We start from the raw sequence: 23352 nt of genomic DNA, 5'->3' as shown, positions 1-23352 counted from the left end.
GTGATTTCTTTGGAAGCTTTCAAAATTATGCTACTCGTTTCAAAACAGCTTCTTTTTTAGGAAGTCTGAGCTTACATTAAAAGAATTCTTTATTTAAAAACTTAATACGTCATCTATAATGAAATGTGTTTTGCACAACATGTTAGCTTTTTTATTTGTATGTCTGGTTTTGGGGGTTATTTTGTGGGTTTTTTGGCTGCAAAATCTGAAAAGAGTCTCTTTCATTTAAATGAAAACAAAGATTTTCTTCTAAGGTTTTTCATAGTCTTTTCAAAATGTTAATTTAGTTTAGCTTTACTTCTAAAAAGCTACGTGGGAAAGTGTTACAGGCAAAAGACTGTGTTTGTGACAATTCAAAAACTGCAACTGAGAAGGGAAATTCTTCTACTCATAGGGTGCAAAACGTGATACTTGATTTTCATGGCTCGGAATTGAAAGGTACTCATAAAGCCACTGATAAAAGGATTCTCAAAAGGAATTGGTGAGGTGAGCAGCCTGAGTTCTCAAGCAAACAGAAATCCTGTCACAGTATCACAGCTCGCCTGATTTGTGGCAGTACAGAAGCCTTTGGGTGCTGCCTTATTGCAATGAAAACGAGTTCTAGTAATGGTTAGCTACAGAAGATCTGTCAAACCTAGTGAGAGTTCCATAGACACTACTGCAGTGGTTTTGTATCCCTTCTACATCTTTCTTAGTCATTGGTTTATTTTTAATACACGTCCTCTTTTTTTCCCCAGTACTTACTACCCTGTGAGTCCCTTTTCCTAGTGATGCCTCTTCACAGCCTCTATCTAGCCTGTCCTTTTGTGAGGCCGGCGCAGAATTTGATGGGTTAGGAACATAATCTTCAGTATCTCTAAAGCTAGAAATAAAAATAGATGTATATTAAAACATAGGCTTAAGGATTTACTTTAAACCTATAAATAAGATCCAAGAAAATGGTATTATATCCAGTAGAGCCTGTCCAGTCCAGAACAATTTAAGTGGCTTTTAGGATGTAATCTCATTGAAGCTGAGTAATCTTCAAATATGTTCTTTAGCTTTGCATTTCATTAAAGTAGATGTTTTCTGTCCTTAAAATCGTATTAAATCCACACTGAGCCAATGCTGTGTAAACTTAACAACAAAATACTCTCTGTGAGTTCTTGCCCAAGCTGTCTCTGATTTTATGTCTTCAACATGGAAGTCCTAAAGAGTAAGGCTCTGTATAGAAAACACAGCGATTGCATATACTGTTCATAAGTATTTAAAAACTTGTTGCAATATTTTCATATTTTTTCTTGGGAAAAACAAAAGCTGCTACACTTGAGAAACAAACAATTCACCAAGTGATTGGCTAGAGTGGCTGTTCTTTCTTTTGAAGCTTTCTTTCTAAGAAGCTAACTGTAAAGGAAGTATGTCCGTGGTAGATATATTTCATATGAACAATGCATTTGGTCTGTAACTTTTTCTTAAGATATTTTGCTGGCATTTGGGGGCAGGGTTCATTTTCAGAGGGTGAATTTGAGAGAAACAAAGTATGTGGACAATGATTTTTACCGGAGGCCTTTGAGAATACTAACAGATGTTCAATAGAAGATAGGAGCTAGGCACCACTGTAAGAGTTAACTGCAGAATTAGTAGTCACAAGTGGACAATGAACTAAATTCCCTTTGAAAGTGCTGAATATGTAGATTGTTTTGAGATAAATAAATATTTGTTTGGACTTCGTGCTAAAGACCTTGCAGCCTAATATGCTCTATGTACTAGAAAAAATTGGTCACTCTGTCAAAGATTTCCCCAACTTTGCTTCTCCACAACGGGTGACGTGCAACAGAACCAAACCGGGTTCAGCTGCAGTTGAGGTGAGTGAGTGAAATAGGAAGTCGTTGTGTAATAATACAAAACTTCAGTAGTGCAGGAGGGAACAATGATCACTGCTTAGGTTTTTTGAGCCAAGTAATAATTCAGATTACTACAGGTCTGTGTTAAAACGTGGGTCCTTTTGAAGCAAGTGGTGATCTGGGATCCTCCTTGATTTGTTTAGTCTCTTATTTGTTGGTACTAAGTGATTTCTTGTTAGAGTAGTCTCCCTTTCCCTGGAAGGGGAATTCTAGAGAGTCTGTTGTGTGATGCTGAGTCTTTTTGTTTTTCTTTCTTTTTCCTCTTGTGGGAAAGACATTCTCTTGTGGTTCCTTGGTTGGGCTGATGCTGTGACATTATGTCCTCTGCCTGCGTGTTGCTAGACTAGTCTCTCTGCATTCCATTTGGTTTCGTCTGGTGCATGTACACAGTATTAATTGCTGTAAATCATCCAGTTAAGCCACATGACATGCAAAAAGCAACCCACAGATTTGGGGGTGCTGGGCTGACCCAGGCAAATAGGTTCCTTTCCCATTCTCCAGGAGTCACAGCCCTCATCACTTCTCCAAACGTACCAAATTCTTTATTTCTTCACTGTCTGGCATTTTATACTTCCTTTTCCCAGCTCTCTCTCTCCATGACTAAGAAATACTCTCTCTCACTAACCTGACTCTTTTTTAAGGCTAGTGAAGCCATCTGATGCAGCTTTTGATGTTAACTTGGAGCTGAGTGTTTTCTGGAGAGGTCTAGGCTGCTGGGATTAATGTCTTTTGTGCCATCTATGCTTCCTCACTTGCTGGTCATTTCCAGCACTCTCCCTGAACCAAAGTAGTTAACATGGAAAGTATGTAGAGCACCAAGTTCCAATACATCATGTTTGAAAAGAATTTACTAGTCATGTTCTCTTGGGAATACACAAATGAGATTTATGGGTCTTAATCTATGCTTCCTGATTAAAGCAAAATTAACTGTTAATGAGGTGTGATTCTTTTATTCAGGCTTTCATTTATTTAATTACACGATGACTTTTATGATGCTTCATTTGTGCAGCGTCAAAGAAAATAAATGCACTTATGTATGCTATGAATGACAAAAATTCTAGCCCACTCTGATTGGAGAAGTTGTCTTCACAGCAGCATAGAGTGCTGCATTTAGTTCATGCACACTACAATGTAACATGCTTGCTTCTTGTCTTGGTGTGAACACAGCCATGTATGTCCAGAGGTGACATCTTCTATTTCCTGCTTGTTTTACTACCAAAGTGTCTGTTTGGACTGAAACACAGTTTGAACTCTCTACATCCCTTTGCAGTGTCACCAAGAGCATGTAGCTAATTCTCTCCCTCTTTTGCAGCGCTACAGTCTCCCATAGAGTACCAACGCAAAGAAAGTAGCTCTGCAGTGCTGAGGCCCCAGACCGGTAGGGTCACTCAGCCCAACAGCAGACCCTATTCTTCTGTTCCAGTAGGGTCTGAGAAGCCTTTGAAGGCTACAAGCCGTAACACATCTCTCCCACCCCTGAAGATACCTACCTCCAATGGCAGCACAGGGTATGAACACTCACAACCCGGAGACAAGTACGAACAAAGCAAGGTACTGAGCTTATCTGATAAAGCATTGTCTCATAGGCCATTTGATAGGTAATCAGTGAAGTTAGCTTTAGACTATGATTTGAAATTAAAAGGAGTCCACAAAAGCTCTGGCATCCTGATGGGCAGCATTTCCTCAGGGAAACTAGGATCCTCACATTGGAGTGTGTGGTGCTGATGGGAGCATTTTTCAGGGCTGCTGTGTTTGCAGGCTTGGTAAACTGAGTCTGCATTTGCAGTATCTGCACCAGTAATATTCTGGTTTCCCTAAATCTGGAGAATCACCAAATGATTCTCCAAATCACCCAATTCTGAAGAGGTCTACTCTGGTGGTTTAGAGAAGTTTCGACCTTCTCATGTCTTAATATCTCAGAGGATGCCAACTGTAGATTATAATTTGTATGCATGTACCAGACTTCACATGGCCCACCTGAGAGTCAGGAACTGTCCGTGGCATTTGGACCCTGCTGCTGGCTGCAGCTGACCAAAGTATGACCTGTATTTAGTAGCATGAAATGCAGGAGTGTACATTGAGCTTCTAACGTAGGCCTTCATTGGTCTTTCCCTCCATTCAACTTGGTACAAATAGTTGATCAGTAATACAGTGCAAATGAATGCATTCTTAGGGCACCATCACTATTGAAACAAGTTGTCATGTGAAGCAGGATGCTGGTTCATGTTAGATTACTGCAACTTTTTCTGCCAATGTGAACTTAAATTAGTGTTTCATGTCCTTTTCCCTAGTAAAGTTAAACTGGAGATGAGAAGTCATGATTGCTGCTGAAAAGGGTAGGCTCTTCTGCTCTGCCTGCTCACAAGGTTTCTGTTGTGTCCATTTTTGCAGACTGATTTGGGAGGATGCAATGGGACCTCTTCCATGGTGGTGATTAAAGATTACTATGCACTGAAGGAGGATGAGATCTGTGTGAATCAAGGAGAGGTGGTTCAGATCCTTGCCATCAACCAGCAGAATATGTTCCTGGTGTACCAGCCTGCAAACGACCACTCTCCAGCTGCTGAAGGGTGGATCCCCGGCAGCATCTTGGCTCCCCTCACTAAATCCACTACAGATAATAGCGACGGAAGCATCAAGTAAGTGCCATGTTGGCTTCACTGGGAGCACTATGTGGAATTTCTGAGGAAAAAAAATAAACCCAAATCGTAGGGAAATCCTGCTGATTTTTTTTTTTATCTACAGTGCCATTGGAACAAACTGAGTGGTCAATCGGCAGCATCGGGCAGCCATGTTGGATAGCTCGAGTTTGGGTTATTTTTGTTTTGTAGGGTTTTGTTTATATTTTGGGAAGAAATAAAACCATAGACAGTTAAAGGCATGTTTTATGTTACATCATTTTACACCAACATGGACCTGCTTGGACTGGACTTATATTTATGTTGTATTAAGTTACTAATCTATATATTGGTTATAACAACAGCATCTAGCAAAAAAAAAAAAAAAAATACCAGGCCCTGTGTTGGACTGAGGCTCACTTCTCAAGGAGTAGAGATTTTGTTGACTATGGGAATTTCCTTGTACAGCTTGTATCTTTTTTTTTAATTTTGTTTTGTTTGGGTTTTTTTTCTGTTTGCAGTAACTTTTGTAAAATATTTTTTTTTGTTTGTAAGACCCCCATCCAAGTACATTCCTGTATAAAGTATTTTGCACTATTTAAAAAAAGGAAAAGAAAAACTCATATTGATGAAGTCAGGTTGTGCAATATAATGGATAGTCACAATGTTCATCATTGTACCTGTAATGTAACTAATTTTAAATGTACTATTTTAAATATGTAAAATAAATTTTCACCATGAGCATGTTTTAATGAGGTAAAAGAACTAGTTTGACCCTTTTTTGGTTTTTTTTTGTTGTTTTGTTTATAACATTCTGTTGCTTATTTAACAAATGTGTGGATATATATTTTTCTTTTCTGATTTTTAGAAATTTGTCAGTTTGAAATGACTAATGCAAGAAAGTGGTTTTTTGGTATTAAATACAGAAGGTACAACCCTCTTTTTAGTAATATCTGTTGATTTCTTTTGATGTCTAAAATGACTAGCTGTAATGCATGATGTATGCTACAAATTATCTTACATGAGTGCCTTGAAACATAGATTTGAAAATGCAATATTGTTACAGATTCACTAAAAATAATAATTTGATCCCTGCTGAAGTTTTGGTTATGAAAAAAGATGACTTTACTTGACAGTCAAAAATCTGGTGAATACTCGTAAGAATTCCGTATTAAACCAGAGGAATTGCTTAGCATCTCTTGCACACATGCCACAAATATTCCCATGTTCCTCCCCAAACATCACATGTGCCTTTGTATTCACGCACAGCACCAGACTCCCAGTAAAGCCTTTGATTTCATGGCAGCTGTGCAGTCATATGTGTTCTGCAGTATAGTCATATAGATTGTGACCAGGAAGGCGCACCAGAATCAAAAGACATACGTGTTACACTTCTTGCTTTCTTCCTCATTCAGTGAGATTTAAGACTTAATTCATGTCTTCAGACTCAAACAGCTAAATCAGCTCTGAAACCAATGAGATATTTGGAGGGAATTTCTAATCTGAGTCCTCTGGGTAAAAACTGACCTAGTACAGATACTATCTTTAGCGCTGTCTAGTCTGCTAGATCGCGTTGACTTATTAGTGCAAGTAATAGAACAGTTTCTTCTGTTGACAAATACTATACACAAAATACATGATCAATCCAGTAGTTTTGGTGCCATGTTGTTGCTGATAGGTCAGAGTGGGGGAGTCCATCAGCCACATCTTTGACTTTTACCATAACGTAAGAGAAAATGTAATAGTTCTGAAGTGTTAGATATCTTCCCTTGCTCTGAGTATCTAATTTGGACCTCCTCCAGAAACATCCAAATATCAAAACAGACCTACTGGTCTCCTGAGACGTGCAGGTGCTCCTTTTGCCTGAACATGACTGCCGGTTGCCAGGTGTTCCCAACACACCACTGTGACTTTGACTGTGTTGCTCTAGTGCAGACACTAACACTGATTGCAAGAACACTTGATATAAACCAGTTCAGTTGTGTGTCAACATGGCCAGCTGTTGGGAGGCTATTAGTTTTGCTTTTTTTAACTTGATCTGTTTTACAGTCCCAATCAGGTGCAAAAGTGTAACAAAAAAATGCTTATGAATGGGACACAGTGTTCATGGGGAAACATCGGCTGTGTGGGGCATCCTTTGAGTCCTACTTTGCTAACATACTGCATTTTATTGGCATCGCAGGTTATCGTTGGATTACATGCAACTTGCTTTGTAAAATATATCAAGGTACTGTAGACATGACATGTGCGAAACATTGGGCTTAAAACATGCAAATCAAATTTGCATGACTTAAAGGTGGGCAGATGCTTTGAACCTGGATCCCAGCTCATCACACTGCTTTTCTGAGAGCTTTCTGCTTTAGACGACATATTCCTTCTCACCTCCCACCCCCAACCTATCCACTTTTTAAACCAAATGGAATCCATATTGAAAACTGTTTTCTTTTTTCCTAATTTTTTATGTCTGCTTTGATATGCCATTTCTGTTTTCAACACAGCATTGCTCTTACAAAAGAGTGACATAGTCTCTCTCTCTCTTTTTTTTTTTTTTTTCCAAGGGTAAGGTCATAGGAGTAGTAATGAGGGATGAAAAATGTGCTGGAAATCATATCTACTGTGATGGTAGCCAAAAAACATGGACTAAATGATGTCCTCTCTAACTAGATTGGCAAAATGAACTGTTCTGCTAATGGGAAATTCTTGATCTCAAGAAGCATAGCAGAACTTGTCGTTCTAGGAAATTACTTATCTCTTGGAAAGTTAATGATATACCCTCTATTCTTGAGCTTTTCGTATTCTGAGCAACATGTAGAAAGCAACACCCTGAATTTCTTAAATTGTTTTATTTGCTCTACTGCGTACTCCATTAAGACTTTTCTCATTTACTTACATTTGCTTTTAATCAAAAAGTCTGAGAATTGAATTGACCTTTTAACTCTAGCCCAAAAAAAAAAAAAAAAAAAAAAGTGACAAATGCAAGATAAGATCAAGTCCCTGAAGCCAGATGATAAAGTTCTAGTTGCCTGCTTCCATCATGGGAATTTTTTCCTGCTCTATATATTTAAATGACAACTGTGACATAACATCTGCTTTGTAGAACTGTTTGGTTTGGTTTTTTTTTTTTAATTCAACTCTCATTGCTCAAACTGAGATAGGTGTATTGCTGGTGGCTTTCACCTTCTAGGGTATTGCAGTAATCGCAAATGTGGATGCTGGTTCCCCTTTCCAAATCCTTCCTTCCTACTATGATCTGCCATTTGATTGCTGCGTTTTTTGGTACAACAGGAAGTCATGTTCATGGCATACCCTGCGCATGAGAAAGCGGGCGGAAAAGGAGAGCAGTGGCAAAAATGAAGCCAATGGGCCACGTAAATCCAAGGATATTCTGGGGAACAAAGTCTCTGTTAAAGTGAGTAAGGCCATCTGAAAGCTGTGTGCTGCTCTCCTGCTTCCCATCCTTTTCACCCCCTAGAGCATCCTCTCCTGAGAGAGGGAGGGGGCAGCGATTTTGAGTTTGTCTTTTTTTTTCCACCTCAGTTATCTTTTTTTTTTCTTTTTTTGTAGTATCCATTTTAGCAGGATTTTTGCATGCAAGATAAAATGCAGCCTTTGTTTTTCGTTTTCTTTTTCCTGGCATCCCACATGCAAGTAAGTAATCTTCCTTAAATATATATATATATATAAGGTTAAATAAGTGTTCTTAAAATTTGGAAAACAGTAATTTACTGACCTCTGATCTAGCTTCGTCTGTAGCTCCATCAGAGCAGCTGCAGTGGTGAGAAAGCCACTGGCTGAAACAATGGCCCCATTGAAGCTGATGAGTTGTCTTCAGGCCAATATTTCAAGTTCCTGAACTTGAGATGCTCAAGGGCTTTGGGCTGGAGAGATGGTCTCAGTGACCTTTTCCTTTCCATATTATGAAACAGGGAAGAGATTCTGACGTGGTCTTGCCAGGAGAGGATTTTGTGTGTGTGTCTGTGTGTGTGTCTGTGTGTGTGTCGGTGTCTGTCTCTCTCTCTCTCTGAGATTTCCCAGTATGGAAAAGGTTGAGAACTGTGGGGGGATTCATCTTCTGCTCTGGGTGCCTGGCTACTATTCTCCAGTTCAGAGGAACCATCCCTATAATCCGACCATGAGGCCTGCTCAGCATTTATCTGGGGGCAAACCCTCACAACAGAGGCAAGCAAACACTTGTTGTGATTTTGACACAACCAAAGCCTAGCCTTGATTCAGGAAAGCATTTAAGCATGTACTTTGGATCCACCCCTCTCCAGGAGAGACGATTATTAAGTGTTTTCCTCTGCGGAGGCTTTCCACTTTATAAGCGTAGTGAAATAGAGATGGCATGTGCAAAGGGAGGAACCCTGTCACTGCAACCTGGATGCACCTTACACCCACTTCGCAGGAATCCTGCACCTCTGCAGTCAAATCGGTGTAGTACTGGGCCCGAAGGAAGTAGTTGCTACAGCATGGTGGTCACAGTTCTTCCTTCTGATGCTCCCTTTGCTGTTTTTACTGCCTGAATGACTTGTAGAATCACTGCCTCTTCTTTGGCAAAAGCATGCCTTTGCCTTTACTTCTCTTGTTTTGTTGTTAGTTTGGTTTCTGTTTGGTTTTTAAGAACGTTTTCTGTGCTGTTACCCATTTCCATGCTGCTCAAACTCCTGTGCTGCTCTGCGCTGTCTAACCAATCTCTCTTCTAACCTCTTGTTCTCTCTCTTCCTCTTCATGCTGCCAAACAAGGAGACAAACAGCTCAGAGGAATCAGAGTGTGATGACCTTGACCCCAATACTAGCATGGAGGTAGAGACAATCATCTTTGTGATTACTTTTTTCCGGAGAATATGTATCTGTTCTGAAATGGATTTGCTGAAAGGTGTGCTGGTGGGTCTGTTTTGCAGATGGACATATATGTCAATTAAGTGTAATTCACACAAAGTGCCAGTTCTGCTTTTGTCAAGCAGTGAACTGAAGTTCAGGATGCCTTTGTGATAGGAGCAGTGAAGGAAGTTGGAAAACAAATCAGTGGTGAGCTGGAGGCTTAATTAGCCACCTCTAAATCATCGTTTCCAGATGGGACCTCATTCAATGAAATGATCGTGCATACCTGTCAACTGCCGATAAATGTAGCAGCTTTCTATGCTGAAAACACCCACCATCCTGGCAATACATGCTGAGCTGCTAGTCAGTCCTATGTTATAAATCACTGTGGTAAATGTTGTTGCGCCACAGCTACTGTTTTAAATTATCTAGGAGGTGAGAAAAGACAAAGCTGCTTTTTTTCTCTTAACAGTTGGTGTCTCTTAAATTGTGAAAATTACACTTATATAAAAGTACTGAAATAAAATGGTAAAATTGGTTGCATTAAAATACACTTATCATAGGCAGGCCTAATGCAGGTAAGTGGACTCAATGCGTTACACTACTGTTTTTCCAGTGTGACCCCACTGTCTCTAGTGGAGTGACCAAGACATGCTTGGTAGAGAAAACCAGAACAGAGCTAAAAATCAATTTAGAGTTCAACACTTAGTTCTCTTCTATTAAAATCTTGCAGGACTCACTTACGTGTGTTCTACTGGAACAAGCAAGGGGAAAGGTTCAGAGAAACTTCAGTGATTTTGCAAAGATTGTAGAGCGGTTTGTTGGCAAATAGGGACGTCTGTGTATGTTAGGAATCTCCAGGGTGCTCTTAGCCAGACTGTACTCTGAAGATCCCATGGAAGAAAGCTGATCTTCATCCTGGAGAAAGAGAGAGAGAGAGAGAGGAAAGTATATTGAGATGCAGGGCTACAATGATATCCACCACCTTGGCTATTAACCAGCAGGCTCCCTTGTATTCCAAGTGTGTGTGGCCCCAGTTTTAATGCATTGTCACTGAGGGGCAAGGAACATAAGCAAGTCCTTTAAAAACGCTTACTGCCACCATTGCCCTCCTTTGAGCAGGCTCACCCTGGCTTGTACTTTCGGAAGGACCCTGCCCACAAGAGAAGCACTTATCCCTTGTTCTGTTGGGTGCCTGTGTTCTTCATCTGTGTTTATAGAGCTGCGTTGCATTATCCTATTTAAAAATTGTGTTTGTGGCTACATATAGTATCTGCACAGGACTGTCAGAGCCTCTGTAAGCAAGTACATTTTCAGTCTCCCTAGGAGGAGGTGTATATGAAGTAGGTGGGGTAAACCGTGTTTGTTCTTGCATCTTGCAGAAAAATAAACAGCTCAGCTTTTAGGGTTTTTCTAGAGGGGCATCCTAGCCTTAAGTAATTATTTAAAAACTCCTTCCCCCAACCTGTTTTAGTAGTGAAAGTCAGTATCTTGTCTGGCTCTTCTTTTTCCATTTAGCATAGCACAGCAGAGCGGGGCTGTTGTCAAGCTCCTGGGTTAGCTGAAGGCAGCGTGACTGGACGCTGGAGAATGGGGAAGACCTTACTCTCACACCTAGCTCAGCTCGTGATTGATTTTATAGACTTTGGGATTGCTGGTGGAAGAGCAGTCTCCTGGCTGAACCACCAATACTTAAAGTTGCATGAGGCCGTCTATGTGTCATTTAGGAGTTGCCTGTAGCTATTGTTACGACCTTGGGCAAGTCACTTTGCTTCTCTTATAGGACTGTCACCCATAGCACGCTGACATCCCTCTTCCTCCCATCCTGCCTGCAAATGTGCACTCAGTGCTGCAACAGGGAAAGCAGTTTCTAAATGCAAAGCAGCCGTATTAATTATTTGGAAGTGTTGCTGTCTTTTACCTCCAGCCTATTCCCTGCACCAGAAGTTGATGAACTTGTTATAATATCCGTGGAGTCCCATGGCTACTGTGGTTTTCAGGTCTAGCTTTACTTGCTCGTTATAAAATAACGAATATCTGTACAGTAGAATTCAGATTACTGAAGTGCTTTGGCTTTGTTTTGTTTCAGGGGAAATGCACAGAAAGAAATATTGAGAGTATACATAGTGACAACAGTTAACTGAAATTTTGAGTGACCCTTTTAAACAGTTAAAATGTCATTATTGGGTTTTTTATTTGTTTTGTTTTGTTTTTTACCTGCACGGGGGATGCTGGCCCTGAAGAACTTTCTCTTCATTGTAACTGTGCTGACAGAGCTTTGAATAGAGTTGCATCTCTTGGTGACTGTTTCTTTCTCTTTGTTTATCAATGTATAATGAGAGTGGATAAGGACTGAAGTGAAATATGTGGGTTTCTTCCTATTTTTGTTTTGTGGTATTGTTTTTAGGAAATAAAATGTGCAAACTCACCTGTTAGGCATGTAAAGTGTAGGAGCAGGTATTTAAGGAGGAGGTGTAGCCACGTGAGGAATAGGAGTAACCTATATTTATGAGAGATGAGAGACTCCCTTTCCAAGTATCTGTACCTAATTGCACAGGGACAGGCAGTCTCTGCTCCCGGGAAGAAGGTGGGTTCCCATCTGAATCAGTGAACATCATCCACGCCCAAGTCAAGAGTCCAGGACAGTGACACCACTGATTGTGTTAGAATTTGGAGTGTCATAATGTCACAGGGTTTTGGTATCACTGAGAGGGTCATAAGTCAACAGTACAAATCCCATTGGGCTACCTCTCTTGTCTAAATTAATGTACTTCGAGCAGTCCAAAGACCTCATTGACCTAAAGCTCACTAATTAAGTTCCAGACTTTGGACTGGATCTCTCACCTGGCTCCAGGCATGTTGTTTTCTGCTAATTTGCACAGCACTACTCCAGTTGTGGTGCATTAAAAGTAATCCTAATCGATGCACAACAGACAGTGAGTGTCTAGCATTTGTTCGTGTTTCTTAGCTGTGTAAAGGAGAGATGTAATCCAGGCCCATCCTGATTCAGTGGACGTGCCATCATTAGGTTAGTGAGCTGGGGTATTGCCAAGGTACACAAGTTGGACTTTATCATCTTTTTTTTTTTTTTTTTTTTGGTTATGACAGTTGAGCATGTTAAGAACTACTTTGAGACACTCAGGGCAAGATAAGCACTAGGAAATACACTCCAAGGAAGAATACTGTGTTAGCACCATCTCAGTCCAAGTGGTTGGCTTGATGGATCCAGCACTGGCTTCAAATCAACATTCAGCTCAGGCCAAGAATTCCCAAGTACTTTAAGCAAATGCCTTCGCTTCTCTGCCTTGATTTTTCTATCTCCAAAACAGATCTAACATAACTGTCTTTGCTCTTATACGATATTGATAAGAAAGCCTTTTAACATGCAGGGTTTTTTTTTCCATGACATGTTTGTCTGTGTGTTTAGCACAGGAGAGCCTCACTCTTGGCAGAGGCCTCTTATCACAGCTATAGTGTGAATAACATCTTGATAGCCCCAAGCATTCCCCTCTGGCAGCTGCCATGTGCAGAGCCGTTTCCATGCAGCCCCTGAGTGGACAGTGATTCCTGATACAGAGTGGGGAAGCTGGCTGATCAGCTATTAAGTTTCCTGAGCTGGCAGCATGGGCGCTTTGGTTTAGCTTCTGGAAGAGGAAGAAGTGAGCTACTTGATAAGCAGGCAGGGGATAGAGCGCTACAACATGTTTCCTGGAATATGTAGTAGCCTTCAAAACCAGAAGCAAATCTTAACGGCTGTTCAGATACACCAGCCACGAGGACCTGGCAGAGAGGGCTTGACACTGGCAAGGGAGGGAGTAATTTTCTACCAGTTAGAGTTGGGTTAATTCCTCTGTAACCCTTTTTTCCTTTCTGAGAATCATTGACATTTTTTCTTCTAGTGAAGGAGCGAGCAGCATGCCGCTGTCTCTACTAGCAGCATGTACAAATGCATCAGTATTTTAATTTAACCATGTGAACAAGAAATACTGTGAGTGTTTACAAAATGCTGAGCTGCTTGTCTTGGAGTAAACATGCCCTCTACTGTTTAGATAAAGTATGGATTTTATTACGGAGAATTTGTCTTCTAGATCTATGTTTTGTTTGATATGGGAAGAGCAATGAAAAATAATCTTTCTCCTGTTTTGATGCAGTCCTTTCACATGGGGCTGAAACATGGCATTGGAAAAATCTAGATATCTGATGGGCCCTCCTGTCCATCACGTAGGTCTGGCTTCCTAGGAGCCCTCAACCCTCTTCCAGGGAGGGTGGTGAGGACATGACTGTGTCTTTGTGACGGTGAACCAAATCCTCGCAAAACGGAGGAGCCCCTCTGAGGCAGCTGAGCTTGCAGCTACAAAAATGAGCCTTTCAAGATAGGAGTTCACGTTGCAGAATGGTTCCCCGCTTCCCCCCAGGCACAGAGCATGTGTACAAATTAAAGATAGTCTCCTGTTAAGAAGTTGGGGTGTTCAGAGTCACTTTGCAGGAGGACAGGTTTGCTGCTACTAAAGCAAGTGTACCTCCAAGGGCTGGTTGCCCTCTGTCTTTATAATACAAGCTTAGCAGCAAGCAAACCAGAAAACATGTGGCCCAGGACTCCAAAATCATGCGTTACTGTATGCAGCATATATGCTGCTTTTCTGGAATCTGACTGTCACGTTTTCCAAATTACTCCTTTTTCCCTAAAGATGTGCTGCTCATTTAAACAAATAAATAAACAAAAAAACATGGCAGAGGGCTGCTAGAAGCCCAGAGGCCTGGCAAACGGGCCCTTCAGGGGCAGGCGTAGGCACTGTGGGTGAATTTGGCAACAACATCCAGACCCTGTTTTTGCGAACAACAAAGAAGTCATTTAGTTCGTAAGTCACTTAGCACCTCGCACGTCCGCAAAGGTATTCCAGTGCGTGATTCCCATTTCCTGATTTGAGCCCTGGAACAACGCAAGCAAGAGAAGGACAAGTCAGAGTTTATTTCTGGCTTTTTTTATTGAATAACCGGAACAGGTCCTTTCATTTCGCTGTCTCTTCCTCCCTTATCCCCCCTTTTTCGGTTCCATCAGCTCTAGACCCCCCCATCGCGAGAGCAGAGACCATTAGTTTCGTGGCGTGCCACGGTCATTTTGCACGGTGTTTCCATTCTCAGCTGTTACTGTATTAGAAGCAGAAACTCTTTTGGCTGTAGAGGGAGTGTCAGAATTTTCCATCTGCTCTGGACTTGGCTACAGATATTTCAGTCAATGAAAAAACCAAACAAACCCAACTCACTCACAGTTTCTTACCTGAGGAACGGAAGAGCTGTCTTAACAAGTTTTAGCCCTGAAGCTTTGTGTTGATCTAGTGCTGAGCGAGCCCATGTAAGCTGTGAGATGTTTTTCCGTTGGGTAATTCCTTCCTTGTTGTTTTTTTTTTTTTTGTTGTTGTTGTTTTTTTGGGGTTTTTTTGTTTTTTTTTTTTTTTTTGCTCCCAAGCCCGGCTGGGCTCTGACGAAGCAGAGCTAAACAGCCGTGGAGCGTGCCGAGGCCGCGTTTGCCGGGGATTCGCTCCCGAAGCGCTTGGCGGCGGGAGGCCCTCCGATGTCTTCCCTTCGCGCTGCTGCCGCGGCCAGAAGTGTTTGGCGAAGGGCCCGGCTGTGCGATCCTTGCTCACGCAGCCGCCGGCTGAGGGGGATCGCAGGGCTGAGCCTCGCGGTGCTTCTCCGAGGGAAGAGAAAAGCTTCACGAAAGCCGCGACCCGGCAGCGCTGGGTTTTTTCTTCGCCCAGCGATCTCAAAGCGCTGTGCAGCGTTTGCCAAAGGAATGACAGAGCAGAAGCCAGGCCGACGGCATCAGCCTCCAGAGCCACCTTTCCGCTCGCGCGGGAGCTTCCCCACGTGAGCCAGGGCTTTGGCATGGGGAGAAAAATGTGCTGCAGAAGGGCGTCTTGCCCTTCCCTCTTTCCCACAGAAAATGTCTCCTTGGTTTGGAGCCGGGCTGCTGTCAGCGCGAGCATCTCCAGCGTCGGCTGTGCGCAGCCTCGGCCGCCCGCGAGCCTCGTGGGCGCCCGGAGAGGAGAGACGCGCTGGGGGCTGCATCGCCTGGTGCACATGTCCCCCGTCAGCACACGGACAGCTCGGCCGCGCTCAGCCTGCCGCCCGCCCCGCGGCCCGCGTGCTCGCTGGCATCGCTTCCCTTTGCCTGATGAGTCTCTGGGCCGATGGCCTGTGGCTCATGAAAAAGCAGTGTGTGCCCTGCCATCACTCAGGGGCGTTTTTACCCCCAGCGGCGTCGGGCCGCCCTATCTCGTTTGCCCACTTGTTTATGGGATGTTTGGGCCATGAGAGCTGGCGGCTCCGGGACCCAAAGGGCTCCGGTGCAGGAGCCCAGCGTCAGCCCAGAGCAGCCGCTGCGCAAGGCTCTCGCCTCCCCCTTCTCCTAAGCAGCCTGCAGTCTAGTCCTGCTTGGGTCCCTTCACACAGGGACCACGGACCATCCGGTGAGAGCAACTGGTGCTGTATCGCAGCAATGGGCCCAACCAAGTGCAACCTGAGTGGTGCTGGCGTGTCCTCAAGGGCTTGCTGAAGAGCTGCTCTATACTGTCCAGCCCCTATAGACCTGCGGGCTGTGACCATGCTCTTCACAGAGAGCCGGAGGTGGGAGACCTGCTGCTCTGATTTCACCTTCCTGTAAGTGGCAGGTGGTGCTTCGCTGTTGCCTGCTGCCAGCCGAGGGGATCCCTCCGCTCCTAAAAGGTGGCCGAAGGCAACGGGGCTCTCCAGGACACGGACAAAGCGAAGGGGCACACTGAATCCTGAAGCCTTTCATTTTCTGACACAGCTTCAAAGCTGAGGGATCTGCCCAAGCCGTGCAAAGCTGTGATAAGTCTAAAACCAGAGATGCATGCTTGGGAAATCATCTCCAAAGGTCTTCTACTTAGCCAAGAAGGACTCAGAACTGAGTCTGTCAGCTCCTGCCAGCTACCGGTAACCTGCAAACCTGGACAGTTGGCAGACAACGACAGCAAAATACTTCAGGAATAGGGAACTGGGGTGCGAGTCAGGAGATCTGGCTTCTGTTGGAAGTTTTGCCAGTGACTCTTTTTCTCTTGATTCACTCTTTCTGAACGTCTCTGCCTGTGATTTGGCCTGTGCACACCCTTTCGAAGCAGTTGAAAGACCTTTTCCTTACTTAGGTGATGTATTAAATAATTTTGAAATATTCCCTTATGAAAAGATTGTTATGCTTGGCTAAATTTACAGCAGGCAGAAGCTTAGACATGGGTGTGTGGGTGCTGGGTAGCATTTTATTAATTGACTATTGAAACTTTACCAAAGGAAATGTAAATTTTACCCATAGACTCTTCCAGTATTATCTAGTGGTAGCAATTTTCTTTTTGGTATTCCAATAAAAAAATCTTTGATAAGGCAATTACTACGTATGATCACCCCTTGGAAATTATTAACAGTGTAGCATTATATATTTCTAGAAACATCTATTACATTTATCATTGTAGCTGTATGTTTTAATGAAGCCTTTAGAATTATAGGATAAATATAAAGTGTTGGGCACATTTCTTTCTCCTGATCTCTACTCCTGCAAGGACAGAAATCAGAATAATAAAGGAATTAAGTGTGTGCTGCAGGGAAGGAAGGGGAGATCCACAAGGGAGATATGTGTATTTCAGTTAAGACAAGAACTACCAAAGTGAAGATACAGGTGCGAATGAGCTAATGCCTTGGTTACTAATCTGATAAACAGATGGTCTCATTGAGTGATGGTCTCATCACATGAAAAGTGGCATGTGATGGTTATCTAGATTGAAATTTCTCTCTATGGAACAACTTTACTTCCTTTTCCATTTTACATGAATGATACAACTTCATCAAAAAGCTCTTTCTCCCCTTTTCCATTCACAGAAGGGGAGGGGGGGGGGAGGGAAAGGTGTTTTCCTCCATCTAGTGTCCTCTTCTGTCCTTATTTTTCTTTTGTGCAGTTCTTCCTGCCCATGGGGACTGGGGGCTCCTGTTTTGGTCATTGCTCCCATCCCTCAGCAAGCGTCTTGCACCCCACTACCCCATCTTAGCCACTGCCAAATGTAACACTGCTTTTCCAATGACTCTTACCAAGAAGAAACCCCAGCCCTCTGAGGTGTCCCCTGGATTTTTCAGCCTGCTTCGCTCTTTGATTGCACAAAGGTAAAGCATTTGCATTCAGACATCCAGCTGCCGGCAGCGGAGTGGGACACCAAGCCTGGCACTGTGGGCTGGCACACGCAGCCCCAGCTAACGGGGTTTACGGGCAGACGGGCTGGCAGACCTCGCTGCTCAGCCTGGGCCACTCACCTGCACAGACCATCCGCTGAACACATTAGGGCTTTCAGTCTTCTCACTGGGAAGTCAGGGCTTGGTCTTTAAAACAAAACAAAAAAACCCTAAATATTGCAATAATCCTAAAAGAATCTTTTTCTCTGGGGATGTAGAATGAGGTTCACTCTTTCCAGGATTCTGGGAATTAAATATTTGTAGTCTCAGCTCTCCTGGGAGCATCTGGGAGCCCAAAGAGGCAGGCTTTTCCCTCCAGGTACGGACCTGAAGGACTCACTGGCCACACCATCAGGGACTGTAACCAGGCTTTGCCCAGGTATAGCAGCCCTTACCCATTGCTGGAGCATGGAGTGTAAAGCACTCACATTGATTGCTTGTTTCAACCAGTACAATAGATTTTATGTTCTCCACAGATAAGCTCTGAAGGCTCAAACTCCTCCTATTGCTAGGAAAAGGATAGTCTCAGCCTCAGGTAACAAGGAATTTATGGCAGGTATGTTTCTGTAGAAAAAAATGCATCTTTGTGAGCAGGAAGTCTACACCATGCCTGGTTCATTCAGCCTTTCTGGTGGTGACTGGGGAAAATAGACCCCAAGGTCTCTGTGCTGGTAGCAGGCTTCATGTGAGGGTATGAATGAGGGTTATGAAGCCAAACAGAAGCTAAATATACTTCAGTGCTTTTCTCCCTGAATGGCACCCTGAACCATTCATTGGGGAAAATTATTTATAAATCCAAAAATAAATAGGAATCTTGAAGATTATCTACTTTTTAGAAGGTTTCTTGCTTCTGCTTCATGGCCTGGTTTCTGAGCCACTGCAGAAAACTCACATCAGCTTTAGCAGGCCATGGATTAGGTCACTGCCTCTTTGACGCCTTCCAAAATGACTCTGAAATCGATAGTAATAAAGATACATTTACTGTGCAGTAAATGACACTGGTGTTTATGGTGCTTGATGTCAATTTATTAGTTTGAATTTAGATAACAAAGCTTTATTAGATTATTAAAACAGTTAATGACACTAAAGTCTGTATGCTGTTATACACCATTATGAATTTAGAGAGTTGTTGTAGCATTTTAGAACTTACTAGCATTTTCTTTGGTATTCCCCACCTTCTGCTTCCAGGGTTAAGATGATTTAATTGGCATATACAGGCCACAATGATACAGTGGATTTTCAAGTCTTTACTAGTTAGATAAAATAACTCACAGTCATCCAGGCCTAGTCCAAGTTAGAAAGTAGAGCTTTCCAGCAATGCAATGCAATGTGTGAAATTTTAATAGTTGTGATGGATTGTGAGATGTTGCAGAACTGATGTTTGTCAGTAAGCAAAAAGAAGCCAGTGTTTTTGTCATAGTGTTTCTCCTTTTCACCTGAAGCTGAACAGAAGTTAAAAGCCGTCTCCCCAAAACCGAGTTAAGATGAGATGCTCCTGGGTGTGCGACGAATGCACATGGTGTGTCACCGGAGTCTGGAGCTGGGCCCATGGGGCACAACCAGGTCCAGAAAGAAAGGATTTAATGACTTGAGCATTACCATCTAAACCAAGAGACAGCACGGTCCGCCTTCCTCAGCATTGGTTTTGTGCCTGCTACCTGTGATGCAGCAGGCAGTGGATACAGAGTATGTTTTTTAAGCGTGTGAGAAGCTGCACCTTTCATTTAGCTTTTCAGCTGTGCACTGGCTGTTCGGGTGTCACTAAAGCTTGCTGTGTATACCAGTTGTTAGAGAGATTGCTTGTACCGACTGATCAGTGTCCCCTTGTAACTCTGCAAAAAAAATGTTTTTATTTCTTTGTATTTTTCAGATAATCAACCCAAATTTCATTCAAGAAGGTGAGTTGAAGACAGCTGTGTATTTGCTTGTGTTGACAGGCAAGTCAGCAGCTGTGATTTATGCACATGGGATAGCATTTTTCATAGACATTATCCTTTAGAGCAAAGACAAGTCTCCCTGGCCTCCTTTGGCTGGTGTGCTCCCCCGGGAAAGCAGTTCTCCTGTAGCTCCCTGGCTCAAAGAGCCTGCGATATACACGAGGTTGAATTTTCCAAATCTGCCCTCCACCACATCTCCTTCCACAAAATCTCACCTTCCTGCCAGCACACAGACAGACTTTCAGCAGAAAGCACCAGGGCAAGGACCAGGCATCCCACACCATGGGGGAAAGGCCTGTACCAAGCAAAATGACCCATCAGTAAAATTTATCCATATGTGACCGGGATCTGTGCCTTTGTTCGGGACCCTCAAAACTCTAATACTGGGTGTATCTGTGGGTGCTAGGTTTAGGTGGTGGCAGTATGATCCCTGAGGTCCCTCTGGCAGTGATTCCTGAAAGCAGTCTGGTGCCTAGGGAGGAGCAAGCACCAAGCCTGGTCTTGCCAGCAAAAGGCATTGCTGTGTTGAGGGGCCACACAGCAGCTGGAGATAGACAGTCCCTGTTACCTCCTTTGCTGAGCTGAACATCTGGCTTTTAGTGAAGGAGAAATTTCAGTGATATATATTCTGGGCCCTAGGGCCCTCAACCTTTTGGATTCCAGGTCTTAAAGGCTTAACTCTGACACAATCCCCTCTACAGAAAGCCACAAGTGGTCCTATACTGTGTCCTCTAGACTTGAATGGGGTATGTGCATTAAGAGAAGTGTCCCCACTGTGTTTTGCTCCAGTGGCTCCAGAGTTTCTTGTGCCATTAGTGGATATCACCTGTTTGCTCGGCGACACAGTGATGCTGCAGTGCAAAGTCTGTGGACGGCCAAAGCCAACTATAACTTGGAAAGGACCCGATCAAAACATCCTTGACAATGACAACAGCACAGCCACTTACACGGTGTCGTCCTGGTAAGGTCCTGCCTTTGAATCCCAAAGTATCTAGTCATGATGGTTGCATTGCCCTCAAATTGGAATATGGCCCCAAGCAGGCCACAAGACTAATTAGAAATGCAGCTAATTAAGTCTGGCTAGTGTTTCAACCCATTGCTGCACCGCATGCCAGCTAGAAGGGGGTCACGGTTTGGGGCTCAGGTAGCACTACAGTTTCCCAAGCTGACACAGAAATATATCTACACGGTACATTGCTGGCAGATGTGTGCTTGCTCTGATGGTGATCCAACTTGGAGACCATGATTTCATGAGCCAGCTTCAATCCAGAAGCAATTAATGCATTTTCAAGCTTTGGCTAATAGTGCCTCTCCTCTGGTGGGGCTTAGCTGCTTTGATTTGATGCCCTGCTTGCCTTTGAATAGAAACGGGTTGAGCAGAGCAAGCCCTCATTGCCTTATGCTATTCTTCAATTGCATAGCCATGTCACTACAAATTTTCTCACCGCCTGGGTAGTGGTGGTAACTTATGTAGCTATCCAAAGCTGCTGTTCCAAAAGCAGCCCACATGTGCTCCTGGGAAAGCAACATCTGGCTGTGCTTGGCCACAGAACTGCTTGTCATGGTGCGGCTAGCTCAGCTAAGGGAGAGGAAAACCATCTTTACAATAAACATTGGGAAAATCTGAAAGGATCGAGAGTTGAATTCAGGTCAGGTGACAGCCTGCTGCTTGATGCTCATCTGTAGCTTATGTAAGCTATTTGGGCCAACAAAATTGGAGTGGAAATCTCTAGGAGGCAATCTTTCATGTGTACTTTTGAGCACTTCTGTCTCAGGCTGCGATGAATCCAGGGAGTACAAAGTCAGTGAAAGTGAAAAATTAATACTAAGAAATAAGGAATTTTTTATGTTCAACAAAAAAAAAATAGGCCTGATCAAGAGATTCCCTCAGAGATGATTGGCATCTGAGGCTGGCCTGGGGCACTCACAGTTGCCTTTTTGGCCATTACTCAGTAGATCGCTAGTGCCCATAGCTTCTGGCTTCTAGCTGGGAGTGGACAGGAGGATATTTCCATGTGGGCCTCTGTTTTACATCACGCCTTTCTTTGCATTCACTCTCTGTGTGCATTATCAGCACTTGTATTGTTTTGTTATTATTTTTTTTTCACTGAAGGCACTGCCTGCCAAACCCCAACAGATCAGTGTCTGTCTTACAAGTCTTACTGGCATGTGTGCCTGGCCTATGGGGGGAGGGGATATTTCGATCCTGTTTCTAAACCAGCATAGTCAGGCCAGCAAAAGCCCCAATGTCTTTGCAGTTACACCAGCAAAGGTGTCCTTTTGCAGTTTGCAACAGCTTATGCATTCAAGAACTAGTCTAGTTTTGCCATCAAGGGAATTTATTGTTAGCTGTAAGCTGGATCTCCAGTATAGTTAGAGCAGTTACACAAGCAAAATCCTTTAATTCAAGCCAAGTCTCTTAAACTGCGTATTGCAGACTGCAGGGTGCAAACCTAGCAGACTATGTACAGCCCTGCTATAAATTCACTGGATTCAGCAGAGCTGTTTGTTTGCTCAGATTGACCCAGATATTTAGTGTCTTTCAAGACCTTGGCACTGATGTTCCTTATCCCTCGCTGTTGTTGGATAGTCCAGTCTTCTGACTGGTGGGGGCTGGCAGCTGCCTTAGATTGCATGCTGCACTGAAGCTTTCCAGAAATGTCAGGCACCCCGCACTGCGCAACTGGTCGATGCATCTGCAGGAAGTCCAGTTTGTCCTGCGTGCTTTGGACTTGCTGCAAATGTGCAGCAGCTCAGCACTTCCTCAGATTAAAAAAAAAAAAAAAAAAAGAAAAGTTGCCTGGGGAAACCTTTCCAGATGTGTGGCGTCTAAGATTCTGCTCTGGACAAGCACAGTAAATATTCAGCTTTTGGACTTCAGCAGCTCTTGCTGCTTTAGTGATCATTGCCCATCTCCCTTCGAGGCCACAGCAGACAAATAGATCTACCCTGTAGGGTCCCACTGGGACCATTCTACTCAGAGTTTCATTAAAGGTCTATCCTGACTCATGGCATTGTTTTATTTGGGTACCAGGCTTGCTAAGGGGATGTTGCTGCAAATTAGTTAAAAGGATTTGCATGCACTTGTGTTTGTAATGAAGTAGAAGAGAAATCTGTGTAAAAAGCATTAGCAAGTGAAGCAGCATTTTATAATCCGGGCTTCCTGTGTCCACAGTGACTCTGGAGAGCTCACCTTGAAGATCTGTAACCTGATGCCTCAGGACAGTGGCATTTACACCTGTGTGGCAACTAATGAACATGGAACAGCATCAACCTCTGCGACAATTAAAGTCCAAGGTAGCATTTTTGACCTTAACAATGAACATTTTTGCTTTACAGGGTCCCTTTGCAGTGGCTGGGAATACCCAGAAATATCTGGCATAAAGGCAGCCAGATGCAGAGTTCGCAAGTTAACTGAAAAGTTAAAACCATGTAGCCTTTCCTCAGCCACAGCTTGTACTGATGTTGAAAGGCATTGCAGCTTCCTTGTGCTGAAGTCATCTGATGACAAGCATCACATTTTGGAATCTAAAATGTATCAGCCCTGGTTGAGCTCTGGCTCACAGCACCATTTCCCAGGGGCTCAGCAAGGTTTGCTGGGGGAAATGGAGCTCCTCAGGCTGCAAGCGCCGTAGGGAATTGTCTGGGCGCTTTGCTCCTTAGAGGCTGCCTGAAGCAAGGGAGCGGGGTCTAGCGATGCCCGTTCTCAGCCTCCCGCTCTCTGTGGGGGATGGAGGAGATGAGGGGGGAAACTTGCCCCAGGGGAACTGCTCTGCAGGGATTCAACTCTGAGAAATGTCTCCAAGCCTAAACTCTGAGCGCCTTAATGAGAGACCCACGCAATTGTAACAAATATGA

At 43.5% G+C, this 23352-nt stretch overlaps 1 protein-coding gene across 5 annotated transcripts in view; it reads left to right on the top strand.

The window, feature by feature from the left end:
* KALRN (kalirin RhoGEF kinase) overlaps positions 1-23352 on the top strand; it is a 515818-nt gene that overhangs the window by 483141 nt on the left and 9325 nt on the right. For 2 of the 5 annotated variants that reach the window (XM_062579294.1, XM_062579293.1), the window contains exons 48-50: positions 3196-3434; positions 4275-4522; positions 4629-5424. In XM_062579294.1, coding sequence (XP_062435278.1) covers positions 3196-3434; positions 4275-4522; positions 4629-4647 — 506 coding nt within the window. In that variant the 3' untranslated portion in view covers positions 4648-5424. Of the gene's footprint in view, positions 1-3195; positions 3435-4274; positions 4523-4628; positions 5425-7786; positions 7911-9244; positions 9305-19427; positions 19456-20283; positions 20456-22669; positions 22792-23352 lie in introns of those variants that run through there. The other 3 variants (XM_062579292.1, XM_062579296.1, XM_062579295.1) reach the window with 3 other exon arrangements.

This window comes from Rhea pennata, chromosome 6 (genome assembly GCF_028389875.1).
Source record: "Rhea pennata isolate bPtePen1 chromosome 6, bPtePen1.pri, whole genome shotgun sequence".
In the NCBI taxonomy this organism is placed as follows: domain Eukaryota; kingdom Metazoa; phylum Chordata; class Aves; order Rheiformes; family Rheidae; genus Rhea; species Rhea pennata.
This window is presented reverse-complemented; position numbering and strand designations above follow the sequence as displayed.